The sequence below is a fragment of the Raphanus sativus genome, chromosome 2 (genome assembly GCF_000801105.2).
Source record: "Raphanus sativus cultivar WK10039 chromosome 2, ASM80110v3, whole genome shotgun sequence".
Classification (NCBI taxonomy): Eukaryota; Viridiplantae; Streptophyta; class Magnoliopsida; order Brassicales; family Brassicaceae; genus Raphanus; species Raphanus sativus.
The window spans coordinates 4,514,396-4,538,241 of NC_079512.1; the positions used below are offsets into that span (position 1 = coordinate 4,514,396).

Genomic DNA, 23,846 nt, shown 5'->3' on the forward strand with positions numbered 1-23,846 from the left:
TTTGCCGTAAGTTTCAAGAAGATCAGCAAAATGCAGAGGATACCAAGAAATTGAATGGAGAACCCTGGAGACATCTTGAGTTGTTGCTTCAAAAGGACACACATCAGGGGCGAAGTAAGAGCTCTTCTGCCCTTTGCGCGACGCAGGGATTGGTTTACGTTTTGTTTTCCCTGGTATTTTCGCCCGAAAGTTATTATAGAGTTCAATTGCCTGCTAGCTTCAAGTATTTGGTTTCGTTAAACATTGATATGTTTATTTTCCTCAGTTCTTGATTTGCCTGTCTATATACTTCAGTTCATAAAAATCTAATATTGATATGATTTGTGATGATATGGATCTTAGAAATAGTTTTGTTTTTAGTGACGAAGTTAACAAACAATAAGTATTCCAACTCGGAGTATTAGAATTTGTTTAGTCCATGACAAATACCAGAAGAAGTTTCTTTTTTCAAATGCCAAGCTGGATGGATACTAACACAATTACTTTTCTAATCAAATTGAATGCACAAATTGAGTGACAATAGATACACATATTTCGATCTGGAGGTTGAGAAAAAATTCAGTCAAAAATGATAAGCATGAAACCACACAAAATGATGCATAATCACGTTTTACAATTTCGACGTTTACATCTATTTTAGTCTTATAAAATATTTGTTGGTCTGGCTTGATTTATTATCACTCATATGCACAATTTTGTCAAAATATTTAAAATGTCTTTCAATTGCACTAACACACAAGTGATGTTGTGTTCATAATTGTCTTTTTTGTATTTAGTGTTTGTGTAGAGCGTGACTAGAAAAATAAAGCCTTTCATTTATCTCAGTTTTTGTTTGTAGTTTTAGTTTTGGAGAGAAAAAATCATAGATTTGGAAATAAGAAACATGGCTTAGATCATGTGTGAATGTTATAAAGAAAATTACAAACAATAAAGATTTAAAGTTGTTTAAAATATTGAAAATCATGAGATTAAATTAACATTTTATAGGACACAAACCGAGCGTAGCGCGGTTAAATAATCTCGTACCAATAATGTTAATATATCAAATTTTTTTGGTTTAACAATGTATCAATAATTTTAGTGACTAATAGTATTATATCTAGTTTCCCATTCAGTATGTACTATACATTTTCCGTGTCTTAACACGAGATAAAACATCATTTTTATGTCAATAATAGTCCCATTCAAAAGAAAAATAGTACATACAATCCAACGGACACGAAATGTACAGTTACGAACTTACGAAACAATAACAAGGAAAGTAAAGTTAAAAAAACATGGAAAACCTTTAAAACGAGGGTCAAACAATTTATTTTTCCTCATCGGTGTGATAAATAATTAGAGAACTATGCACAAAATCCTCCTAATTAATCATCGGGTCTTTACTTTTCACCCTACATAGACGTTTCATTACTTGACTTTTGACCGAGCCAGTCAACACAAGGAAGAGGAAGAGGAAACTGTGACCCGTGACTGGCTTCTCGGAGCTGTTCCGTCGTTGACGGCATTATCTGTTGCATCAGTCGCACGTTCACACCGAGGACACATGGTTAAAACCGAGGCCGGCACTGGCTTTAGAGCTCGTAATTCTTCAACTTCTTTTTGTAGAAGTCGGTTTTGCTCCTTCAGTGACCCAAAGCATCTCTTTAGATACTCACATTCCATCTCCGTATGCTTGAGCTTACTCCTATGTATCGAATTTTGTGTAAACATGATATTGGTTGATATAATCTATGCGTACAATTAATTAAATATACATGCGTGCGCCATTTGTAGTTTATAGGTTTTATCTTACACCAACCATATGCTTGAGCTTATTATATATATATATATATTAAAATAAATAACTAAAATAATGGTGAGTTCCCAAAAAAAAAAATAAAAAAAAATAAAAAATAAAAAAATAACTAAAATAATGATATAACACGACATTTTTATGGACTTCATGAACAAACAGCCACGCAACAAAAAAAAAAGCAGCCACGCAACATATATCTCGATACTGTGCAAGTATGCATGCAGCACCGATGCACAAATGTACGTACGTATACACATTCATGTGATGTACTATGTATATATGAATATATATATATATATATATATATAGGGAGAGAAAGCATTGTTAAAAAGTGTATGTGTGCAGTGTTTAAGTTTATGTTTCATTAAAGCAATATGCCTATTATATAGGACAAACATCATAATTGTGGACTGGCCAAAGATGGCTAAAAGAACTATACACATTATTAACTGTCTCAAACTTTGTCCCTCATGTTCCCTAACGTTTTTTTCTTGTTGATGCATTCATTAGATTCTATATTTTTTATTTTAATCACGGGACATTTATACAGACACGTTGACACAAAAAATAAGAGTACATGCTTTTTAAGTTATGTCGCATAGAATGCGTGATAATTTATATATGTGGGAATCAACGAGAAACACTTGGATAAAAGTGGCTTACTTCCAATTTACTCCATTTTTCAGAACTTATTGTATATATGGTTAATTGGTTAATTATGTTCAGAATCTAAGTTACGATTACACACGATCTCCTTATATTAAATATTCTGTCAACGCACTCTCATAAATTAATATATTCTCAACCACCATAAAACATAATTCCAAAAAGTCTACACACATGCCTCGCCGTATATGTATATACACATAGTATGAAATAAATCGTATTTTTTTCTCAATTTATATTTACGTATTATAAACGATGCAATATACGAAAGCGGTAGATTGAATGACGTACCGAGCTCTTCGATTTTGAAACCACACCTCAACTTGCCTTTGACTAAGCTTCAAAAAAGTGGCCAATTCTAATTTTTGTTTCTGTGGTTTCATTATTATTCATCCAAATCATAATCAGCCGACATGATGATCAGAAAATTAACTCTCTTTTTTTCTCTAACGTAAGCAAAACATATGTATGTAGAACCATAAAATAGTATAATACACTTACAGAGGCTAAGGTATGATTTTGTATGAAACTCTCTTCAAGAAGATGCGATTGCTCTTTAGTTAGACGGAGCTTTTTGCGCCGCCGGCCGCAGGAGTTGCTATCTTCTTCGTTGGCATGCGGTGTTGCATCGATCATGATCCAGTCACGATCTTCCGTCTTTGGAGTTTGATTTATGTCCAAATTTCTCACCATGTACTCACCTACCAAAATTATTTATTATATATTGATAATTTTCAGAGACATAACTATTACAACTCTATATAATATGTAGAGATGATTTTAATGTAAATATTTGGATCTTACCAGATGAAGGGTGTGAAGATAATTGAGAGAAGCTTGGAAGCGATATTGATAATTCTAAAGAGCTTGAGTTAGGTGAGAGGGCCATCGAGGATGGATCAATAGAATTTGGTGAAGAGAAGATAGTTTTTTTGGAAGAGGAAAGGTAAAGTTGAAGTTTTATATGATAATATAAATGTAGGTGTGTGTGTGTCTGTGTGTCTGTGTAGATAACATATTACTATATACTCATGTGAAAGAACAAAGGAAAAAAAGGGTCAGACAAAGGAGAAAGATTTTGTAATAAGCGTGGAATATGGAATAAGGGATTGCGCATGATATAATGGTCAAAACTCAAGAAAAGAAAGTCTTAAGACGCGATAAAGATTAAAAAAAAAAGAGTTTCAATTCAAGTAGTCAAATGAAGGAACATAAATTAAGGGAGAAAATAAATGGCAGTGTAAGTTGAGAGAATAATAAAAAGGAAAGGAATAGAATGAAACGAAGAGGTGTGTTTACGTGTGATTGGTGAATTTAGAGAGGAAATAATGGGGTTTGACTAGGGTCGTTAAGTCAAATCACATTCGTACGAATATGATCAGTTTATTACGTGTTTTACCAGTTTTAATTTCGGAGTTTATTAAATTCATTATTTCCATGTTGGGACAATAACGGGTTTGGTAAAGTCTTGTTTTGCGTTGAGCGTTAGGAATACAATAATCTTAGAAAAACGAGAATGGTCTAATTAAAGCTGAAATGGATCTTGTTGTTTGCATGTTGAAACCGTATACATTAATACCGATAACTACAAATAATAAGATTTTCCATACATTTGTGTATCGGATATATTAAAACGTTTTATTGTTTTTGTTTAACCTGGATATCTGAGACCTATAAAAGGGTCAAGACTAATTTTCAAAGGAAGATGTGCAGGAAGAAGGAAAAAGTTAGTCTTTACCGTTGGACCATGATATTCTAGACTATTCATTTTTTTTTTTGTTAAAAAAGTTATTTAAAAAATTTATTTAAAAATGAGTTAGTTTAAAATCTTTTTCTAAAATAACTCTTTTATCAACCTTTTAAAATAACTTTATAACGCTGAAACAGTGGATAATTATGTATCTACGATCCATAATTTTAATTTTTCCATAACTTCAATTTTTAGTCATGTACCATCCAACAATATATACAAATAAACTATCTTTTAAATAATTTGAAAATTTCAAACTATAAAAAGTGTACATGGTTGATTATTTTACTAATATGTATCTATGTGCCTATGAAAGTAGTTATACAAGAAATATTACTATTAGGTCTGCTTGTTAATTGAACAATTACAATATCTTAATCACTAAAATGAGTCCGACAGGCCAATAATATCATTAAGTTATAAATTGTTAAAAATTATAATTTGTATGTATAAGAGAGAGTCAAATTTCGTTCTTATATCAAACTCGTCCCATTTAACTCACTTTATTGCGGATTATTGTTTTTAAATTCAAAAATATGATATTTCTGTACTATTGAAATTTACGATCAGAATCTACAAAAAAACAAATTAACTTCATAAAAAATAAATATTTTAATTATATTATAATTTATTTCGTAATAATAAAATATATATTTATCTAATTAAAAGAAATCAATATTGTATTTTATATATTTTGAAAGAAAATGATTCAATTTTTTATTTGCAAATGGGTGAATACCCACAAATCAAATTAAGTTAATCCGTACTTATCCTGCGAAAAAGTAAACTTAACCCACTATTGCACCTGTCTCACAAATTTATTTAAATCAATCAATTTGTACCTATCCCGCGAGGTTTTAAGTTTATACCAAATTCCATCTAGATTCAAAATTTTCAGTTCGAAGAGCATTTTCAAAAAAAGATCTCTATTTTAAAATTTGCAAAATTCTATATTTGAAGTTTCAACAAATTTTTCTCCAAAAACAAAACTTCAAACCTAAATTCAAAATTATTTGTATTTTACTTTATAGTTCTTATATTTGTCATAACTAATATAAATCCATAAAAAATATTAATAATTAGCACATATATAAAAATACTACATAAATATTAATTAATAAAATCTTACACTAAAATATAGAATAATAAACTGAAATACATAATTAAATATTTAACTACAAGCAAAATATCATATTATTCATAAAATTATTTCTGTATGCTCCATCTTTGGTTATACAAAATTTGTTTGGACAATATTTTAGAGATTTTGGATGTTCCGGAGCAAATTTACAAGACTATTAATGTTTTGTAATATTTAAATTAGTGTAATAATTATGTCTTCATGTACCTTTTGAAAAACTACTTTTTTGCTTAAGTTTCTTTTATAATATTTTTGTTGTCTAATTCTAGCTTTAAAATAATATAAATCTTATTTTAATTTTTTATTATTTTATGTGTAAAACTTGAATTGTAAAAATATATCTGAAATATTTATGAGAGATAAAAAATTTAAAGATTAAAACGATAAAACAAGAAAATACTTAAGAATTATAAATGTGATGCGTAATTAATTGTAAGGATCAAAATGCAAATAAAAAGATGAAAGTCAAATGAATTCTAAAAATTCTAAATTTGAATATTTGAAATTTTCTTTTGAAAATAGAAAAAATCTATATTTAAAGTTATAAATTTTCTTTTGGAGATGCTATAATAACCATATACATATTTCAGGTTTATACAGTAAAAAAGTTTTTTTTTTTAACGTCTGGATCGATTATTATCGATTAATTATGCTATTACAACGATGAGAATATTACAAAGACGATTCTACAACCGACAATTCTACCACCCTGTGAGAATACACGCCTGACTGCACCACTCTGAGCCGTCCTATGAGATCTATGTTCGATGGTACGCCCTGCACCCAGCTGAAGATCTCTTGTAACCCGTTTTTCTATAATCTGCATAATTTGGTATTTTCTGGGGTTTGAACCCCAGACCTCCGGATATAGAAGCAATTGAACTTTTAGTCAAATCATTGGGCGACAATTAACGCGTTATAATTGGCCATGACACAAGAGTTCCCAAATGTCTATGCTTTTTTGGCTCCAAAACATCAATGCCTTTCGGCATTTGCAACCAAAGTGGAGTTGTAAGGGGTCCCACTACCTGTTTTTTTCCTCCTTTCTTTAGCCGACATTGATCTTGTTTAGGGCTGGGCAAAAAATCCGAACCCGAAAAACCAAACCGAACCCGATCCGAAAAAGTAGCACCGAACCCGAACTAAAATTGATTAAATATCCGAACGGATTCAAAATTTCGGTATTTAAAGAACCGAAACCGAACCCGATCCGAACCGAAATATTTTGGGTACCCGAATGTATCCGAAATAAATTTATATACTTAAATATATACATTATTTTTATATATAATGTATATTAAAAATATTAAAAATATATAAGATACCTTTAAGTTTTCCAAAATACTAGGAAAATATATGCAAATAGTCAAAAGTAAATGTTTAAAATAGCTAAAGTATACTGAAAACACTAAAATAGTTAAATATCTATTGATTCTTTATCCAAATATTCAAAGAAAACTAATTTATATGTTAAATTAAGGTATTTTGACATATATGTTATGAAAATTTATATGTAATATATTATCTTTCTTATATATTTTGAAAATTTAAAGTATATAATGAATTTTGAAAATTTAAAAACATTTAAAATGGGTTATCCGAACCCGAACCGAACCCGCAAAGATCCGAACCAAACCCGAACCGAAATTTAGAAATATCCGAATGGAGCTGAAATCTTTGACCCCGAAAACCCAAAACCCGAATGGACTGAACCGAAACCCGAATGGGTACCCGAACGCCCAGCCCTAATCTTGTTTATTATTTCACTTCGGTTTACTATTTTCCTCCGGTTCTATTGAATAGTTTCTTACTTCCCGGTCAAGCGAATTGGTTCGTTGAAGAATATAACTAGAGGAACAAAAGTACAGGTTCTCTTTAAAGATCACAAGCTACTTTTTTTTTTTTCTTTTAAAGCAAATATTTACGGTTTCATTAATAATCCGATAAACGGCAATTACAGCATCAAATTACAAGCAAGAATCAACCAAAATGTTCTAATTCAACCCTCACATGACTAGCTTCGCTCGCTCACTAAACCGACGCTATCCGCTAGACAGTTTGGGTATTCTTAGAATATCAGTCCCCGTTCTCAACCGTTAATAGAGACCACGAGAATGTGAGGTTTACCGAGGCAAGTCTCAGATGCCGGTCTTCCCGTGCCATTACCAGAGTAGCTGGATTCGATAATCTCTTCAAACTCATAATTTTATCTGTCCATGAAGCTCTTGACAGGATGGAAAGAGATGATAGATAGCATACCTAAAGGAAAGCCACCAGAGCCATACTCCTCCACCGGACTATGGAGAGAGGAGCGCCAGATACCTGAAACAGAACTGACGACACAACAACCTCCGACAAACGGGTTGCATAGGAGGCGACCTAGTTACATAATGCTCCAGTTCCTGCAAAAGAAGAAAGAAACGAGCTTGCCAAGGAGACCAAGTAGACTCCTTAGCACTGGGATGAGCTCTTCTCAACCTAGGTCTCCTCGCCAAACGCAGCTCTGACTGACAAAATCAAGAGCACAAATGACGTCCTAGTCTGCGCAAGAGAACCTATTGCGATCAACCAAGCACTACGCAGTCACAACCCATTGGAGAGATGGGAAGGACTGAGCAGAGGAACTGAAGAAGACACTCTCGAGAAGTGTATTACAAGATGCACCAGAACATGGGACAAGACCATTGCCGGTCCGGACTCATGAAGCGCCTAAAGCGCAAGAAAAAAACCATGCCCTTAAATATAATTACAATTTAATTGTATTTTTAAATATATAATCAAAATAATGTGATATACTATAAAACCTAATTTGTTAAAAAAAATAAAACAAAATACACAGAAATAAAATCATATTATTCATCAAATAATATTTTTATTGATGAACTTTGAATAACTAAATATTTATGTCAGGGGGTTGCTACTGTTTTTTGTAAAATTTTCCATAAAGAACATAAATTGTATAATATAGCAACATATGAAAGTTACATTTACATCAACTTATTTTTCTTTTGTTAAGAAAAATATAGAAGTTGAACAACTGATAATTTAAATTTAAATAGTTCGCTATAATAGATATATTGTACATAGCTATTTAATAAAAAAAAGAATGGAAATCAAATGATTACTTTGATCATTTAAAATTATTCTGAGAAAAGAAAAAGAAAATAGGAAGAAGAACGTTTAGTTTAAAATATAACCAAGGTTTCCTTAATTAAATGTTAGAAAAGGTAAGGAATAGAAGAAAAAGGGAAGGAATAATTAAAAAGAAAAGTAAAAAAAGGACAGACGATCGAACTCGTCACCTGCCGCACGTATTGAGAAGGAATTGAACCATTAGGCTAAGATAAGAACTTTACCGGAATTTGGCGCCCTCAATTTATATATAGAGTTTGACGCCTAAAGCCCAGGCTTTACAGGCTTTAGCCCAGGGCCGGCTCTGGACAAGACCAACAAAAAGAGAGCAAACTCAAAAGCATAGAAATCCAAGTCATAGACGACGAAGCTTCTCACACTTCTGAAGATTTGCATCCGCAAAACCTCAAGAAACCAACGACCACACGACCATCGGACGCCTGAGCACGAACCGGCGGAAGCTACCACCGCCTCTCTTGAGCCAAAGAAAAACCCACCGCCATGACAAGACACCAAGCAAGGGCAAGAAAGTAGCCTTTGGTCACCACTCCACATCGAGGACTGTTTCCTCGAGATACCAAACGGGACAGAACAGAGGAGAGAGACGTCTTCGAAACACCACGCGCCTCCACCGCCAAGGATGCCAAGGAGATCTACAAAGTAAAAATCAGATCTACCGGGACCAAAACCCTAAAAGCCGACCCAACGCCCTTTAAAACCTGAGACGCCTCGTTGTAGTACCAGCAGCGAGCTCCGGAACGACGGACCTAGGTTTCCGTCACCGTAACCACCCCAGGACTCCAAACATATCGGAAGCCGCAGAGAAAAGAAGAACGAGGGCAAAGAGAAGATGAGAGGAAGAGGAAGAGAGTAGCCTCCGGCGCCGAGCCTAACGTGCGCTGACCGACGACAGCGGCCTCGACACCGGAGCAGATCTAGAACTGCCTTTTTTTTTTCCGACGATAAGGGAGAGAAAAGAGAGAGGAGAGAGGAGAGAGTTCCTAATCCTATTTTGTCTCGATCACAAGCTACTTGTTCCATACTTAAATACATTGAAGATAAGATGACTACAGTGGTAACTAGTTAAGTCGGCTGATTAATGAGCCCATTCGTTTCTCTGAGCCAAGAATATGGAACTAATATGTTTGGCACTGAAGAACACTACTGAAGAAGCTTGTTGCAAGTGACAACGCCAATGGCTGCAGCTAGATGCCAACCAGCGTAGATGAATGGTGTTTCAGGGAAAAGATCGTCAGCTATGAACAAAGCTCCACCCAATGACGTAGACATCTTGTGTATGTTATGAGCCGTTTTCAAATCTGGATCCTTTAAGGCTCTTTTCGAAAATGCTACCTAGAGTGGAAGCAGAACTCTTGAGTTATATTTGCATAGACTGAGATTTTTAGTTACACTGGGTGTTAAAAGTTGAGTGGCTGGAACGGTAAACCCAATGCTGAATTACAGCTAAATGAACAAGGCCACAATCAAAGATGTCACAAGTTCCAAGTCCAGGGAGGTTTACTCTTCAGAAGAGAGTTAAATTATATAGTCTGAGTCTTGTCCTAGCGAGATGCACGGACCTATGAGTCTGGAACCTCTTCATTCAAAAATATTTATGTTACATCTATGTGATCGTTATTATCAAACTGTAGGGTTAATACCACTATCATGCAGGTTTAAGCTAGGCGAGATTTGAGGGAAGAGAAACCTTGCTACGCTGAGAGATCGAAGTCAGAGAGAAAAGCTGTGGAAGAAGACGAAGAGAAGATCAACAACAGTCACCCATCTTCTTCTTTCTTTGACTCCTTAAAGGCATATTCCATAACGTTTGCCCGGTTCTCGTACCAGATCCCGATTTAATTCCTTCCCGATTTTTAGTCTCGGATATGGGCCCATCGAGCCCAGTGTTTGTTGGCTGGATTTGGAAAAGTTTATAATATAGTCAAAGTTTATAAATTAACTAGGGAAACAAAATGGAAAAACAATTAAAATATATTTTAAATTTTAATAAAAAAAAATATTTTATTTTATTTTCAATTTTCACTATTTTTATTCCATATTTTACAATTTCTTTTTTTTTTCTTTTAGAAATTAATATTTGTTACTATATTAAAACAAATATATCTGTTTTACTGTGTTCACAATATTTACTTTTCTTGTATTTAATTTATTTTTAATATATTTCTTCTTAATTTTTATAATTCTAAAAATTAGAAAAAGAAAAACAAATTTATTATCTTTTTTTCTTTAAAAAAATAAGCAATTAGCATAAAATATCATATTAATTGTTGTTGTTTAATATTTATAAATAACATGTTAGGTTATATATTTACGAATTATTATATTTGAGAAAAGTATATTTAAGTTGTTTTTAAGTTTTGTCGAACTCACATCAAAACAGATTAAAAAAAACAGAATTCTGCAATTGTTTTCTTTTTTTCTTTTTTTTTACCATCAAAATCTAGTCTAAACCAATAAAAAAAATCACAACTATTTGATGTAACGTTAGCTATAAAGATTGTTTATGGAGAATTTGATGTACTGTTAATAGTATGATAGTTCAAATGTTAAAAATGTGAATTTTATTACAAATTTTAAAATTTACACTGATGTGTCATGTTTTCTTTTTCACTATGTTAAAAAATTATGCTTTACAGAACAATGTTGTATTAAGATTTTATTAATGTTTATCTCAAGCCCATTGTGAATCAGTCTAAAACCAAATAAAATTTCATTGAAGAACAAATTTTTTATTGTTGATGTTTGACTCACGAAGTTTTAAGCTCATTGAATATAGAGTTTATGAGCTTTTTTCAAAATTCGCCCTTATAATCCCCAAAACAATATAAATACAATAATAAATCAGAAGACAATTCATTTCCTTCATAAGCAATTAATCAAAGAGGTGATAAACATTTTATTCTTAGAATAGGAACAAACACTTGATGTACCAATCAAGCTTATGTAGCAGCTTAACAATTATAACTAATAAAGTGGATTTGTTAAAATGAAGGGAGCAGGAAAGAAATGGAGGAAGATGATAAGTTGTTCACTAGCATATTTCTGAGTTATTCGCATGCTTCTCCGGTGAATGAAAAATAAAAGGCCCTATCTCTTTCCGTTTATATCTTTTCATCTTCACCCTTTTTGCGAGCTCTTTAACTCTCTTCTCTCTGTGTTGCTGCCTGCTGGATACCTCTATGCATATCCCTCTCTCTGTCTCTAGATCATGAGCGGTGGTGCAACCTCGACGGCTCAGAACATTGACCATCCTCGTCTCCGTCTCTCATATGATTGCGCTTCTAGTCCTATCTTTTTACTTCAGATTTGGCTTTTTCATCACCAACCATCCCCAAATTTGTTCTCCGGGCACTCATACTCATAAGAGTCCATTCGTAGACATAACTTCAACAATCACTCAATCTACAAAACATAACTCATAAGCGAATTAGTGTAAGAACAATCAAAAACACAATATCAATCTCATACAGCGTGTGTCTTTCTTTTTCTTTTGAGAGTTTCCTTGCCACTTTTCCAAATAAAGAATCAACCAGACCCATGACACAAAACAGAAAATAATGAAAATTTACAATCCTCTAGAAAAGTTTTGTGATAGTGTTTAATCTAAAATATTAGATGTTATTATATTAGTTGACAATATACTGCAACATATCAAATTAATTGAAGATTATGAATGAGCGTTAAAAAAAACAGAAAGCAAAAGACGCTTTAAAACTATTATTTACCTAGTCATCTTGGTCAAAGTAAATAGCAACAACATTGCTCTTCTTCTGAAACTCTCATCCTAGTATGTTCTCAACAACATGCGTCATCAAAGTAGATCTAAAGACACAACTGCCAAAAGCATCAAGAGAATAATTGTTAACATGAAAAGCATAAACAGTATCAGCATCAATTGCGAAAATCGTTGTGACGATCTCAGCTTCACCATCACCTTTAGACCCACCAAAACAACAATGAACAAAATATTGTAAAACGAAGAGAGATTGGAAACGATCGGAGAAGTATATCACATAACACCCTAAGGAGTCTGAATTTATGTCGCATTTATATAAAACCAGTTTACACTCAGACACACTGGAAAAAAAACCTCATCAAAGTTGTTGAACCTGAAAGTCACACTGCAAACAAACCTCATACGAACTTAAGTCATCGGACTTGAACAGTGGAGGAGGAGCGGCCAGCCTGCAGATCGGAGAGGAAGACGGAAACATTAGCCATAAATCACAGATTTAGTTTACTGGTTGGTTTACAAGGAATGAGAGGATGATTATCAAAGCTGGAGCAGTCACCTTTTTATAATAGAACCTCCACCGCCTTGGAGAAGCAAAACTCTCATTGAATGTAAATCGTAGATGAAAGATTAATTGAGGGTTTTAAGAGTATTAATCCGTAACTGATATCTCTGTGATGAAGAAGATGGAAGATCGCTTGTGATGAAGAAGATGGAAGTTCGCTTGACAAAGAATAGGCGATGGGAATAACCCTAGATGACAGCGCTGCGTTTAGTTGCAGACTCGATGTTATTGGATAAGACACATGATTAAGCTAAAGTCCACACACAGCCAAATATTTTTTTGTAAACCTCGGTATATAAGATGCTGCCATATATTCAATTAACAAACTGATCCGTTTTAATGTCTGGGACATATGTCGGCACTACGGCGCACGACTTTGTGACTTGAAATCTGACGTGTCTTTCTCAAGAGAGAGAACACAACATTATATATAAAGATACTAGGTGTTTTGTCCGCACTTGCGGGCTTAATAGTTTTAAAAAAATTATAAACAAATCTACTATAAATTAAAAACCTTATTGAAAAATTATTCTCATGCTTTTGAAATATTTAATAATTAACTAAATATTATTTTTTATATTCAATATTTTTTATTTTAATAAAATATCCATATATACATACATTATATTTATTTTTAAAATATATGATGTAAAATATTTTAAATAATATAATATATAATTTTTTAGATAATGATGAATACCAAACTAATGAATTTTTTTATTTATGGGTAAATATATATTAAAAATATAACCTAATTATTTATTAAGAATAATAACAAATTTAACGTTTTAAATTTAAACGTGAGAGCAAACAAATTATTTTGTAAATAATAGTATAAATAATTTTGAGTTTTCCGCTAATTTTTTCGGAAATTATCACAATGATTTTAAACATATAATAATAAATTATTATATGTATTTATTATTATATATAGTAATAAAGTATTATTGTATCAATGCTTTTGATATTTGTATTATTATAAGTGATTTTAAACATATAATAATAGTATACATAAGTAATTTTATCTAAGTTTATAATTATTTATGGGTAATTATAAACATATATGTAATACTTTAATATTAATAAATTATATGTATAAGTTTAGCTATGATATTATCTTTAGCATATTTTAACTATTTTTAAGATAATGACAAATTATCGGTTAAATCACTAAAATTATTTATTAATTAATATTAATAATTAAGCAAAAAATATGAGTAAATGTATAATTATTAATAGCATCACAAATAAGCAAATTCACTTCTCAAATAATAGTTTAGATAGATAGATTGTTTAATATATTAATTTTTAATTTTTATAATAGAAATAATTATTTTAAGATAACAACACAATATATAAGAATGATTTTATTTTTAAACATAATTATATTATTAATATAAATTTGTTTTAACTATATAATAAATTCAGATATAATAGTAAAGATATAAATAAATTGTTATATATCTTATTTTTTTAACTTTTATAACAAAAATAATAATTTCAAGATAACAACACAATATATAAGTTATCTTATTTTATTAAAAATTAATCTGATTAATATAAATTCGTTTTTAGTTATATAGAAATATCTTAGAAAATATATTTATACAAAATGGTTTTAGTTGGTTAATATTTAATTATAAATAGTTTATATGTTATTTTATATCTTTTATAATTGAAAAAATAAATTTAAGATAACAACACAATATATAAGAATCATCATATTTAAAAAATTATAATATTATTAATAAAAATCGTTTTTCATTATATAATCAATTATATATAAAATTCATTAAAGGTAATATTGACTTTAACCACTTAATTATTATAAATTGTTTTATATCTTATTTTAACTTTTATGATTGAAAAATATTTTAGTATAACAAGAAAATTCATAAGAATTATCTTATTTAAAAAAATAATAATATTAATAAAAATTAATATTGATTTTAACCACTTAATTATTATAAATTGTTTTATACCTAATTTTTAAATTTTATAATTGAAAAATATTTTAAGATAACAACACAATATATGAGAATTATTTTATTTTTTTTAAAATAAACAATATTATTAATAAATTTCGTTTTGGTTATATAATTAATTATATATATAAAATTCATTAAGGGTAGTATAGATATTAACCACTCTAACTTTTAACGTGGGAGCTCCGTTGCGAAAAATTACTTCGCAAATAATAGTATAGATAGATAGATTCAATAAATTAATAAACACAATAAATAATAATTATTTCTTGTCTAAACTGGAACCGATTCAAAATACGACAAAATCAATAAAACAAAAAAATATTAATTATTTTTAAAATAGTTCTATGTAAATATATTGTCCCATATATAACCATTATTTATATGTATATACATTTTATATAAGTATAAACCAACCATTATATCATTTATAATAAAATTATCTTTATTCATAACACTTAATATATTTTGATGAGGTTTAGTAAAATTATATCTAAAGCCTCATTTAAAAACTATGAGATATATTTTATATACACCAATAAATGTAATAAAACTAATATAAGTGTTGGGTTTCAAAAATTTACTTAATGTATATGCATCAAAATAAAATATATTTTTATTCTATAAAAATATTTTAAAATAGAAAAATCTATAAAAGGAAACATTTTGTAAACTAATAAGTTTATAAATTAATAAAATATCAAAATCCCAACATTATCAATTTATAGAGTTTTTACGTTAGTATTGATAATCCCAACATTCTTTAAGAAATAATTATTTGAATTTAGCTTACATGCATCACTACATTCACTCTTACAAAGAAAATATGACATAGTTTAATGAAAATTGTGATATGTAATTATCTTATTATGATATGGACAATTTTAATTAAGGATAAAACCAGGTTTTATCACCTATCAGCCTTTATTTATTAGTTTTTTTTGAAGTTTTGGTTTTATGGTAAAATTCGTAAAATGAAATAATTACAATTGGTACATACCATTTATGTAAATTATTTACATTATTACTTTTAATATAATTAAATAATATAATTTCAAGTATAAAATAGCGCATCAACTTTGTAAAAAAAAGTTAGCTAATTTGTATAAATATCTATATTTTGTCAAAATTAAATGTTAGTGTATCTTAACACAAATAAAACTAAAATAACTTAATTAAAATTATAAATTTTATGGAAGTTAAATTTTCAAAAACATTTTAGATCCATAAATCAAACATGAATAGATGTTTAATCAAGTCTTCTTAAATTTAAACACAATACAATACACTAAAACTCGGTTTGTGAGGAAACATCCATCATAAGTCAAACAAAAAACACTAAATAATAAATAATCATTCATAAATTTTAATTATTTTATAACCGGTAAATTAAAAATTCTGAATATTAATAAATTCAACCTTTTATTTTATTTTAACTTTTGTAAAATTTTGTTCATGCACAATGTATAGACAACCACCTAGTTGTTTCTTACATACAAACTATAAATATATGTGTTTCTTTTAACATTGTTTTGTCTAGGTTATAACTAAAAATATTGAATTTTGTGATTTACATGATAAATTTATTTGTGTTGTAAATTAAAATTTTGATATGTCACACATATACATTTTAAATTGAATCTCAATGAACTTTTATAATTTAAAGACTATAAAATCTATATATTAATTCTGTAAAATTTGAGAAAATCGAATGTTTTATTAGGTTTTACCAAAGACGTGTCTACGCACATTACAAAGATTATAAAATGGATAAATTTTACTACAACAACCAAAGTCAATAGTTTTTGTAACATTAACTAGTTTCTATATATTAATGGCTAGGCCCAATGAAGAAAAGAACTAGAAATGGTGTTTTGCCGATATTAACAGGAACACACTGCAAAAATCACACTATTTTGGTATATAGTTACTGTACCGCACCAAATTTGGTGTGCTACTGTTCATAACGTCAAACATTGTTCACGCAATACTATTCACCACATTAAATATCATTCACTTAGTTTTATTAGTAAAATATTAGTTTTATAATTATTAGTGACAAAATAAATACATATAAAATAGTAAAATAAGTATATAAATCAGTATTTTACATATAGTGAAATAGTTTATTTTAATTTACTATTTTAATATTGGTATATGTTAAAATTGTAGATATTTAAAAATAATAATTATTATTATGTGTGATATATTTTTTCAATATAATTACATAAATTATTTATTTATTATATATATATATATTAATTAATAATATTTTTTTTAGTTTAATAATATAAAATAAAAAGTATAGTTTTGGTGTAAAGTTTGGTGTATGGGTTGGAAATGATCTTGTGAAATGAATTAGGTAAAGCAAATGGTGTTGAATTCCTTAATGATTGTCTTCGACCAATACTTGGAGTTATATAGCTAGAGAACCTTTTGGACTTTTCAAAATGTAGCATCATAATTAAGACCGTTATGTGTCACGATATATATGAATTAATTTGTTATAGTCAACTTTAATGTATCAAATTATTTTAGACTCCTATACACTGTTTCTCAAGGAGTTTCTGACGTTGTTATATATTTCCATTAGTTGACAAAACAAAACCAGTCTTGAAATTAAACTTTCCCTCACGTTTTCATCGCATGTCAGCTCGGCGTTTCTACTTTCGAGTCAATTGTGTCTTGATATGATAGTTTTTTGATTGTCAATATCTGAATAATCAGACTAAGATTGATAATAATCAGACAAAGATTGATGGGTCAAATTTAGATTGAATCCATAATTATTCAGATTGGATTATTTGAATTGGATTTTGATAATATGTTAATTTTGTCTAGTTATGATAGCAGTAGGTCGGTTAGTTGTGGCTCTAATGCTGGCGATGAAGCAAACAAAAAGGGTGTGATAACATTCAAACCTATCTGAGACTAAGAGGGGCTAAAAAGCCTTATTTGATTCTTTTTTATCTATTCTATGTGTGCGTCTTGGTAATCTTTTAGAAGAGCTTCCATGCCCCATCTTAAGTCCCAATTCAACTGCACCTGCTATAACATTTCAAATAAGTGGTTATTGAGTTTACGGAACACAAATAGAATCTTAAATTTCGTATAGAAAAAAAGATTCACTTCTATTCTCGGAGCTGATGTATATGACGAATGGCTTTTTTGTCCCTTTCGTCCAGTTGTTCGGACACCTGTCGAAGATACAGGTTCGATTACCGTGGTCAACGAGAACTTCTAATCGGGGACCAAGATAAATGAATTGATCTATTTTTTTACCCAAAAATAATAATTGATCTATCTATCTTACATAATAATTAATATTTTTTTAGTTATTGATGTGAGATTTTTGTCTCCCGTATTATCCTCTTAATTTGAAATAAAAAATTTAGTCAAATTATTGTTGTTAGTTTATTGGTGGGGTCCCTTAATTTATGGTACAAGCTGGAGACAGCCACTGCATGCATTTCACATGAATCATGTGAAGCTAATTCATATTTACAAAACACCCACCGTCAATGTTGTATTCGCATCTAATGTCTAAACACTGTGTGTAGACCACTTGGTTTTGGATTTCCGCATGAATGAGTGATTTATTGTGGACTTGCATAATCTTGTTTACTAAGGAGTCGCTTACTTCTGAGATTTGATCTAGCGGTGCTAAATCTAAAAAAAAAATGAAAAGAAAAACCAATATGAACATTTATTGACGTGAATTCGTATACAGAGGGGAACGGGAAAGAAGAGTGGCAGAAGAGAGCAATAAAGAAGCTGGACAGCGTCACAGCCCTGGCCTGACCACTTTGTCTACTCCATATGCTTTGTACGACAAAGTATTATTAATCGGTCATTGAATCACATTATGTACTTCATTTACTAGAAGTAAATAATGTTAAAACTATAGAAGAAAATGCTACAAAGAGTGATCATTGAAGCCAAATCTTATAAACGTAGTCTCCAAATATATAAGGTCAGAGAGAAAGTATGTACGATATGATTGAAGTAGTTATTTGATCATGTGTAATTATGTAAACCTTTTCATTCATTTCTTACTGAATAGGAGCATTTTTGGAAGAGGTTTCACTTTTTGTTCTCTCTGGGGAGGTAAATTACATTAATTAATTAATATGTAAGGACATTTATTACAAATGGTTAACACTTTTGTGGATTCAATGAATCATAATTTCAACTAGAGTGTACTTTTTATATTAGAAAAAAAGAAACTAGTGTACTACTCTCCAATTTGAACCCTTGGTTTAAGGCAAAACTCATAAATATCATTTTTAGTTTTTGTCATAAAATAGCACCAAAAGCAAAAAAAAATCTCAAAATCACTTTTAATCAATAAAACTATCATTCATCCTAGATTTTAAACCCTAATCTCACATCTTGAATACTAGACCCCAAATTTTAATCACTTAAACCATAAAGCCAAATATATAAATAGATTTGTTTTTCACTTTTTAATGAATGCTATTTTGAATATTTTCTACCTAGTGTACGACTGAATCCGAAGATGAATTGTATATTAACGTTCCAAGGTAGCATAGTTCCTTGAGACAGCGGTTGTAAATGGTTGCCATGAAGATTTCAGGTTCCACTTTTCATACTAAAAACTATTTTGAAATACAACTATATATTTTTTTTTCCCAAATTGAAATATTATAAACCTTTGAAAGATAAGTTACAACCAAGCAACACTTTCAATAACTACAAGAGGCATAACAACGAAACCTCACAAAAAAAGACCAAAGCCAAGCAATCGGACAACGCCACTGTTCACTCAACGAAAAACAAAGGCCCGAGTCCAATCCGAAACACAATCAACTACAACTATATTGTTTTGAGTTTGCCAATTGAATTTAATGATAGTGCTAACTAACCTTGAGAGTCAAATGATGAGTAATTATCTTTTTTTTTTTTGGTCAACGCAAATGATGAGTAATTATCTAATCTCTACTTTGGGGAAAGTAATAGTAATACTATTACGAGAAAGAACTATTCATACTAACATTTTACCACCAAAAAAAAAAACTATTCATACTAACTCAAATGGTAGGGGTATGAGACGAAAGAACATTAAGCATTACGTATGAGTGAAAGATAACACTGTTATTCTGAAACACAAGAACATTATAATCGTTGGTAATACTAATACATAACCAATACACAGTTTTTCTTTATTTATATCAAGAATAAGACAACTTAATCTCCTTATAAGACTTGCAACAACAAAAACCACCAGGGTTCATTTTAGTTTTAATGTAAACTAAAATTAAGGCATGATTGTGTTATCTTTAAGTTCTTAATACTAACATTCATAGAGTTCCTCATAACCGAACTAACAAAATCCTACGCTAAAAGCTAAAATGTTTCTATGCTGAAATACAAAAAAAAAAGGATTCTAACTTACAAAATCTGTGACAAACCTTATTTGACTCTAAGGCACCTTTGTATCACGGTCAACGTTCAGCGTTTGCGTCTAGCCTTTTGCATGTAGTCTTCGTAGGGTGGGTGTGGAGGGTAATTGATAATAATAGCAACACGCAAAAGTTAGTTGTGCAGAGGATTGGGACCCGTGCGAACTACTCTCTTGTCGTCTCCATAAATGTTATCTTCTCTGCTCAACGGCCCACGAAACGGCGACGTTGCGTACACCAGATTTTTTCTCGGCGGTGACGAGACGAAGTGATGACGACGAGAAGCAACAGAAGCTGATGAAGAATAACTTATCTGAAAAATGACAAAGAAGAAGAAGAAACAAATGGTCTTCACGTCCCATCTTCTAAGTTTCCTTCCTTGTGTCTCTCTTCGTACCAACACTTGAGTCATCTCCGAGAAACAAGAAACAGACGAACATGAACAGAGAAGGAGAAGAAAGAAGAAAATTTGTTTGGACAACTTTTTGTCTTGTGGGTAAAAATATAGAGTTTTGACTTGTAATAATCGGTTTTTTAGGTGATGGGTGTTCGGATCCTTCTAAGATCTGCACTGTTGTTTCCTCTAAAAGGCAAAAGCTTTTACAACAATTCTCTATTCCTCTCTCTTTTTGTCTCGGAAGTCGAAAGCAAAGAGAGAGTGTTTGTGTGTGGTCTGTGTATGAAAGTACGACAGGCGGTATTAATAACGGCTGTCACTTCTTTGTGTTAGTTCGAGTGAAAAGTCTTCGAAAGCACTCTTTTCTTTTTACTGTTTTTCTTCACTTTTGGTATTTTATTTTTCAATCAAATCATTACTAATTTCCTAATTGTGAATTTTGACGTACTAATGATTGTGATTAGGGGTTTCCTTGGTAATGTCGATGAGTTCTGTTTATGTCATGGTGTAAACACATTACCAATGTTCTTTGGAGGCTTTGACTTCGTGGGTTATTTAAGGAAGATCACCCGCAGATGTGTTCCAAAAGATTACTTTATTACATAATTACTTTATCAGTAAATAACAATATATTTTGTGAAAAAACCTATCACTAATGATAAATAAAAATTTATTTACTAATAACAATTTATTTAATTTAGACAGCTCGTCGTGTCTGTAAATAAATTTATATTTTAGCACCCTACCTTTTAGACCATGCACAATGTTCTTTTTTTTTTTAAGTTTTAACAACCTCTTTTTACCCTTTTAAAATTCACATTACATTTTTCCCCTCATAATCATTTAATATTTAATTTTTTAAAATTTTATATGTTAACCAAATCTCTATTTATAAAGCATAAAAATGATAAATTATGATGTAAAACATTTACAAAACAAATATTAACTACAAAATAATTCATTTGAAATAAACATGATGAATAAAAATCTTACTAATTTCAACGACCAATTAGAATTTCAGAATTATATTTATGTTTTAATGAAATATAATTTTCAACCCTTCACTCTTTTTTGAGAGAGTGAAAGACACAAATCGAATTTTGATCGATCCATGTCTTTTTCACGTGGATTCAACTAAGATTAATCCACATACTCCTTTTTTCTTACAACACTACCATTATAAGCATTTAATAGTTGAATAAATGTATCATTTGGTTGATTGTACATGTTTTATCGGGTTTTGCGGTCATATTGATATCGGATATTTGGAGTTGTAGTCTACTGAACCATATACTATGATGATTTGTTTCCTCTGTATTGGGTTAAAGGGAATGATTTCATCCAGATATCAAAATATGCGATGGGTGATATGGGCTTCTACGTTTCTTCGGTGGGGTTAACGGGAATAAGTTGAATCCTACACTACGATCGCACAAACGTGTATATATATATTTGTTGGATCATCTGCCCATCTTCCACAATGGTGGCTCCCTGACTCACCCATCATTGTGTTGGATTAAGCTTGAACTAACTTGGTGAGCAAGTTAGATATTTCCTACCGAGATATGGACTAGGAAATAAAAGATAATTATAAAGTGTTTAGGAGTTATCTACATACTTTTATCTAGTGAGTTTAGAATATATCTTATGCTATATATATATGGAGATACCAAAGTGTGGTATTGCATAAGAGTTAGAGAGCTTTAGTTTTTGAGATATTTTTTTAAGGCGTTGTTGGAGTTCAATAAAGGAGTTACGTTTGGTTTGATATCTTGTGTGTTTGATACATTCGTGTGATTTAATACGTGGTATCAGAGCATACTATTAAATCAGACAGATGGGAGAGATCGTAGCGACATGCATAGAATCAAAGGGAAGTGGTCCTTCGAACATAAAGTGTCCGATCTTGACGGATACCAATTATACAGTCTGGACCATACGAATGGAGGTGCTGTTGCAGGTTCATAAGGTTTGGGAAACAATTGATCCAGGAGAGCTCAAGGAAGATGATAAGAATAACATGGCAAAGGTTCTGCTGTTCCAATCTATACCGGAATCAATGGTGCTGCAGGTCGGAAAGCTAGGGAGTGCAAAAGCTGTTTGGGACGCCATAAAGACAAGATACATGGGGGCTGATCGAGTTAAGGAGGCTCGTCTGCAGACGTTGATTGCTGATTTTAATAAGATAAAGATGAAAGATACCGACACAATGGATAGTTTTGTTGAAAGATTGTCCGAATTAAAATCAAAGTCTGAGGCGCTGGGTGAAGATATTGATGAACCAAAACTTGTCAAGAAGTTCTTGCATAGTCTGCCAAGAAAGAAATATATAACCATTATCGCTGCGCTTGAACAAGTTCTCGACCTAAACAAGACCGGTTTTGCATATATTGTGGGAAGAATAAAAGCTTATGAGGAGAGGATCTTTGAAGATGACGAAGAAAAACAAGATGATCTGAGTCAAAACAAGCTTTTATTTGCAAACTCTGATTCACAACAACAATCACATCAGTCGCAGCCACAACAGGAGAGATATGATTCAAACAGAGGAAGAGGCAGAGGACGGTTCTCGAACAGAGGAAGAGGACGAGGCCGTTATGGTAATCAACAGCAAGGAGGATACCAACAGAATGGAGGCTACAAACAATACATTGATGTGTCTAAAATAGTCTGTTACAGATGTGATAAGAACGGTCACTATGCGTCTACGTGTCCAGATAGACTGTTGAAGCTTCAGGAGACACAAGAGAATGAGGCAGATTCTTTCCCTGGTTCTCTGCGGGGGTAACGCGCATCCCCGTTATCTTTCCCTGGTTCTCTGCGTGATTAAGAAGGCTAACGAGCGCTTCCGTGCATAGAATAAAAATGAAAGGAGACAAAGGATCTCCTTGGCGTAGGCCTCTTCTTGGAATAATGTTTCCTCTTGGTTGGCCATTCATGAGGACTTTGTATTGAACTGACGTAATACATGTCATTATCCATGTGATCCACGTTTCTGAGAAACCCATCTTTCTCATCACAGCCTCAATAAATGACCACTCCATCCTATGATAGGCTTTGCTCATATCTGTTTTAATAGCTATTCTCTTGTTGCGTCCGCTTGGCTTGGTCCTGAGAGCATGGAACATCTCTTGAGCAATCATAATATTATCAGAAATCTATCTTCCAGTAACAAAGGCTGACTGGGTTTCTGATATTAATCCTGGCAGCACTTTCTTAAGTCTCTGGCATAGGA

The 23,846-nt window shown here is 31.0% G+C and overlaps 2 protein-coding genes and 2 long non-coding RNA genes across 6 annotated transcripts; 1 reads left to right on the forward strand and 3 right to left on the reverse strand.

Moving 5' to 3' along the window:
• Positions 1-1,160: 1,160 nt before the first annotated feature.
• On the reverse strand, positions 1,161-9,492 carry LOC108828865 (homeobox-leucine zipper protein ATHB-X-like). 2 transcript variants are annotated; one of them, XM_056995450.1, is made up of 4 exons: positions 8,712-9,492; positions 2,966-3,165; positions 2,756-2,835; positions 1,161-1,687 (listed from the first exon to the last, which is right to left on the reverse strand). In XM_056995450.1, exons 2-4 carry the CDS (start codon positions 3,155-3,157, stop codon positions 1,435-1,437), a joined length of 525 nt encoding a protein of 174 aa, XP_056851430.1. In that variant the 5' UTR covers positions 3,158-3,165; positions 8,712-9,492; the 3' UTR covers positions 1,161-1,434. The 2 variants fall into 2 exon arrangements, with proteins under 2 accessions (XP_056851430.1, XP_018458039.1); XM_018602537.2 differs by lacking the exon at positions 8,712-9,492 and adding an exon at positions 3,269-5,226.
• Positions 9,485-10,524, forward strand: LOC130500408 (uncharacterized). The gene is made up of 2 exons (XR_008939024.1): positions 9,485-9,782; positions 10,162-10,524. It is a non-coding gene; the product is annotated as an uncharacterized LOC130500408 (long non-coding RNA).
• An 823-nt stretch (positions 10,525-11,347) lies between these two features.
• Positions 11,348-13,099, reverse strand: LOC108841857 (uncharacterized). 2 transcript variants are annotated; one of them, XR_001948210.2, is made up of 4 exons: positions 12,801-13,095; positions 12,642-12,693; positions 12,234-12,342; positions 11,348-11,910 (listed from the first exon to the last, which is right to left on the reverse strand). It is a non-coding gene; the product is annotated as an uncharacterized LOC108841857 (long non-coding RNA). The 2 variants fall into 2 exon arrangements; XR_001948209.2 differs by having other exon boundaries at positions 12,234-12,693; positions 12,801-13,099.
• Positions 13,100-19,887: 6,788 nt separating this feature from the next.
• On the reverse strand, positions 19,888-20,911 carry LOC108840248 (CLAVATA3/ESR (CLE)-related protein 17). The gene has a single exon (XM_018613088.2). It carries the CDS (start codon positions 20,624-20,626, stop codon positions 20,348-20,350), a length of 279 nt encoding a protein of 92 aa, XP_018468590.1. The 5' UTR covers positions 20,627-20,911; the 3' UTR covers positions 19,888-20,347.
• Positions 20,912-23,846: the final 2,935 nt, after the last annotated feature.

Coding starts and splice junctions, on each gene's coding strand:
- LOC108828865 (XM_018602537.2), bottom strand. CDS start 3,353: ATGGCCCTCTCACCTAACTCAAGCTCTTTAGAATTATCAATATCGCTT. Junction 3,166..3,268: donor ATCTTCACACCCTTCATCTG/GTAAGATCCAAA, acceptor TAATTTTGGTAG/GTGAGTACATGGTGAGAAAT. Junction 1,688..2,755: donor TTTCAAAATCGAAGAGCTCG/GTACGTCATTCA, acceptor TTCGATACATAG/GAGTAAGCTCAAGCATACGG.
- LOC108840248 (XM_018613088.2), bottom strand. CDS start 20,626: ATGACTCAAGTGTTGGTACGAAGAGAGACACAAGGAAGGAAACTTAGA.